This window comes from Salvelinus sp. IW2-2015, linkage group LG7 (assembly GCF_002910315.2).
Source record: "Salvelinus sp. IW2-2015 linkage group LG7, ASM291031v2, whole genome shotgun sequence".
Classification (NCBI taxonomy): domain Eukaryota; kingdom Metazoa; phylum Chordata; class Actinopteri; order Salmoniformes; family Salmonidae; genus Salvelinus; species Salvelinus sp. IW2-2015.
In genome coordinates this window covers 33,144,886-33,148,611 of record NC_036847.1, presented here as the reverse complement: position 1 = coordinate 33,148,611, position 3,726 = coordinate 33,144,886, and the positions used below count along the sequence as shown (strand labels likewise).

Here is a 3,726-nt window from a genome sequence, read left to right as displayed (position 1 = left end):
AGATACAAACAGTATCACCATGTAACTGTGACATGAAGGAGAGAGAGAGGTGGGGGGCAGTAGCCAGATACAAACAGTATCACCATGTAACTGTGACATGAAGGAGAGAGAGAGGGGGGGGACAGTAGCCAGATACAAACAGATTCACCATGTAACTGTGACATGAAGGAGAGAGAGAGGTGGGGAGGACAGTAGCCAGATACAAACAGTATCACCATGTAACTGTGACAGAGAATACGAGCAGGGAAATGTAATGATACAAAACATAATGTACTAATTCTACCTCCTACAACTAAGTGCTACAAGTGTATAATAATATGACAAAACAATGCAGGGTACATCATATACTGTGTCTCATGGTAAGAATCCTAAACCAGACATCAAATCTATGTTTTATCTCAGATAAGAGAAGATATCACATACCCAAGCACAAACAAACATGAACAAACCTGCACGCCTGCAAGCAGACACACACACATACACACAGACACAGACACACACAAACACAAACATAAAACACACACTATGAAACTAAAAGTCCAAGATACACTCTGAGCAGCCTGTCTCAACAAGCTGAGACAACTGACAGAGGAATGCTGTTCACAGCTCAACACTCACAATGTCTGGAATTTCTCCAGGGAGAAATCAGGTGTGAAGACATTGAGGAGGCAGATCACCTTGAGGAAAACAACAGGGAGTAGGAGAGGAAAGGAAGGGTTTATTCCCACGATAAGTGAGCACACGCACATTATACATTGCAGTAAGACTTATTCATCACCCGTAACAGAACAAGTGGGCCTGATGAACAGTTCTCTAGGAATATGTGCACTGTGAAGTGTTGAGTGAAAACACCGGCCCATAAGGGCTGCTACTCCTTTCCCCTAAACATAAATAAACACATAGGAAAGAGGCAAAGCAATACAACTGGATGCTGAATAGTGTCCATAGGACTGCAAATTATTCTCATGTGAAGTACTGTAGAATGACAATTACTGCATTGTAATGAAAAGCCGCTACATTTTTGAGTGACTGGAATCTCTGTCTAGGGGAGCGCATCTCAGATGTCCCACTATAATAGTAGGTAACAAGTACTTACATTGTCATGCTGGATGTGGCGCAACAGTCGTAGTTCCCGGTAGGCCCGTTTAGCATGGATAAGGGACTGAAATGGACGATAGAGCTTCTTAATGGCCACCTTCTCCTTGGTCTGCTGGTCAATAGCAGAACTAATAAATGAGACAAGGTCAGAAGTCAAAGTACATTAGTGCTGGATATAACATTTATGTCTCAGACTAGATAGAATGGTTTACTCTCAATCGCAACAGACTGTGGGGGATATAGATAGAATGGTTTACTCTCAATAGCAACAGACTGTGGGGGATATAGATAGAATGGTTTACTCTCAATAGCAACAGACTGTGGGGGACTATAGATAGAATGGTTTACTCTAATAGAAAACAGACTGTGGGGATAATAGATAGAATGGTTTTTACTCTCAATAGAAAACAGACTGTGGGGGATATAGATAGAATGGTTACTCTCAATAGCAACAGACTGTGGGGGATATAGATAGAGTGGTTTACTCTCAATAGCAACAGACTGTGGGGGATATAGATAGAATGGTTTACTCTCAATAGAAAACAGACTGTGGGGGATATAGATAGAATGGTTCACTTCAATAGACAACAGACTGTGGGGGATATAGATAGAATGGTTTACTCTCATAGCAACAGCTTGTGGGGGATATAGATAGAATGGTACTCTCAACAGCAACAGACTGTGGTGGATATAGATATAATGGTTTACTCTCAATAGAAACAGACAGTGGGGGATATAGATAGAATGGTTTACTCTCAATAGAAACAGACTGTGGGGATATAGATAGAGTGGTTTACTGTCAATAGAAACAGACTGTGGGGGATATAGATAGAGTGGTTTACTCTCAATAGCAACAGACTGTGGGGGATATAGATAGAATGGTTTACTCTCAACAGAAACAGACTGTGGGGATATAGATAGAATGGTTTACTCTCAATAGAAACAGACTGTGGGGGATATAGATAGAATGGTTTACTCTCAATAGAAACAGACTGTGGGGGATATAGATAAATGGTTTACTCTCAACAGAAACAGACTGTGGGGGATATAGATAGAGTGTTTACTCTCAATAGAACAGACTGTGGGGGATATAGATAGAGTGGTTTACTCTTGACAACTACAGACTGTGGTGGAATATAGAATGGTTTACTCTCAATAACAACATAATGTGGGGGATATAAGAATGGTTTACTCTCAATAGCAACAGACTGTGGGGGATATAGATAGAATGATTTTACTCTCAATAGAAACAGACTGTGGGGGATATAGATAGAATGGTTTACTCCAGTGAAGGCTGCTGAGGGGAGGACGGCTAATAATAATGGCTGGAACAGAGCAAATGGAATGACATGTGTTTGATGTATTTGATACCATGCCACTAATTCTGCTCCAGCCATTACCACGAGCCCATCCTCCCCAATTAAGGTGTCACCAACCTCCTGTGATTTACTCTCAATACCAAGTCATCAAAGACTGCAAAATCTTTGATTGACTTTTATGTCAGAGTTTGACAAATTATTATCTGTAGTCCTACAAATAACATTTGATTTCAGACATTCCATATGACCTATATCTGGCAGAGGTAAAACTGTGTTTCAAGATTACGGGGCTTGCTCCAGGTTGGGAGAGCAAAATTCTTGTCTTATCTTGAAACCTGCTTCAACTTGCTTATTTGCYTGAGGCAATACAATAGTGCCTCTGTTAGCAATGACTAGTCTATTCAGTATTGAACAAATGCAACAAAATAACTGTCAWAATCCAATAATGTAGAGGTTTGCATTTTATTGAAAATAAATAAGCAATTATAGGCTAAGGGAAAGTTGTTCCTTCCATTATTTTTATTTTCTACATATTTTTGCAATGACTGAGATTGAGAAAAACTGTATTTATACAGAGGTATATTCTAAAGAATACAAATACATGCTGGTTTGGCGTGACGTTATTCCTGCAATGCCTGCCAATAATTACCCTTTCACCCAAAGGGTTTGTGCTATCCTTGGGATATCCCTACCCCCATTGAAGGTTACATTTAAAATGGTTAAGGTAAGGGTTAAGGATATGATTTGGTAAGGGATATGGTTAAGGTTAGCGTAAGGGTTAAGGTTAGGGTTAGGGTTTAGGGTAGTGATGTCCCAAGAATCGCGGAATGCACTGACCGTTCACAAAGTCAACTCACCATACTGTCCCGTAAGCACCTGAGCCAACAGCTTTCAGTGCGGTATATTGCTCCGGAACCTCCCATGTTGTTTTCTGTATTTCCAGTCTAAGGAAACCTTTCTTCACGGGCGATTCCATTTTGTCAATACAAAATGTCCCTTTAGTTCAAACCAGTGCAGTACCTATTGGAAATATGTAATGGCCTTAAGATTTTAACATGACAGGTAAGCAAAGGTAGCTGGGAGACGCCCACCCTGAGGGTGCGTTCGTAAAATTCACTCTGGTTATCTACTACGATTTCAGAGCTCTTGTCTGAGTGTGCCAGAGCGCAGAATAACTGCTGAATTTCTGAATATGGCCAGTGTCAGTAAATGTCGGCCAAAAAGCGTAATTCAATTATTGCCAGCAGCACAGTTACAACCACCAACGGCTGGATAACATGAAAACAGCCTAATCATCTCTGCAACTTCG

General features: G+C 40.7%; 1 protein-coding gene across 1 annotated transcript in view; it reads right to left on the bottom strand.

Moving 5' to 3' along the window:
- The window catches only part of LOC111966852 (mitogen-activated protein kinase 14A), an 8,937-nt gene extending 5,211 nt beyond the window's left edge, over positions 1-3,726 (bottom strand). Inside the window, exons 1-3 of the mRNA XM_023991811.2 lie at positions 3,275-3,726; positions 1,097-1,226; positions 619-677 (exon numbers count right to left, since the gene is read on the bottom strand). Coding sequence (XP_023847579.1) covers positions 619-677; positions 1,097-1,226; positions 3,275-3,393 — 308 coding nt within the window. The 5' untranslated portion in view covers positions 3,394-3,726. The remainder of the gene's footprint in view (positions 1-618; positions 678-1,096; positions 1,227-3,274) is intronic.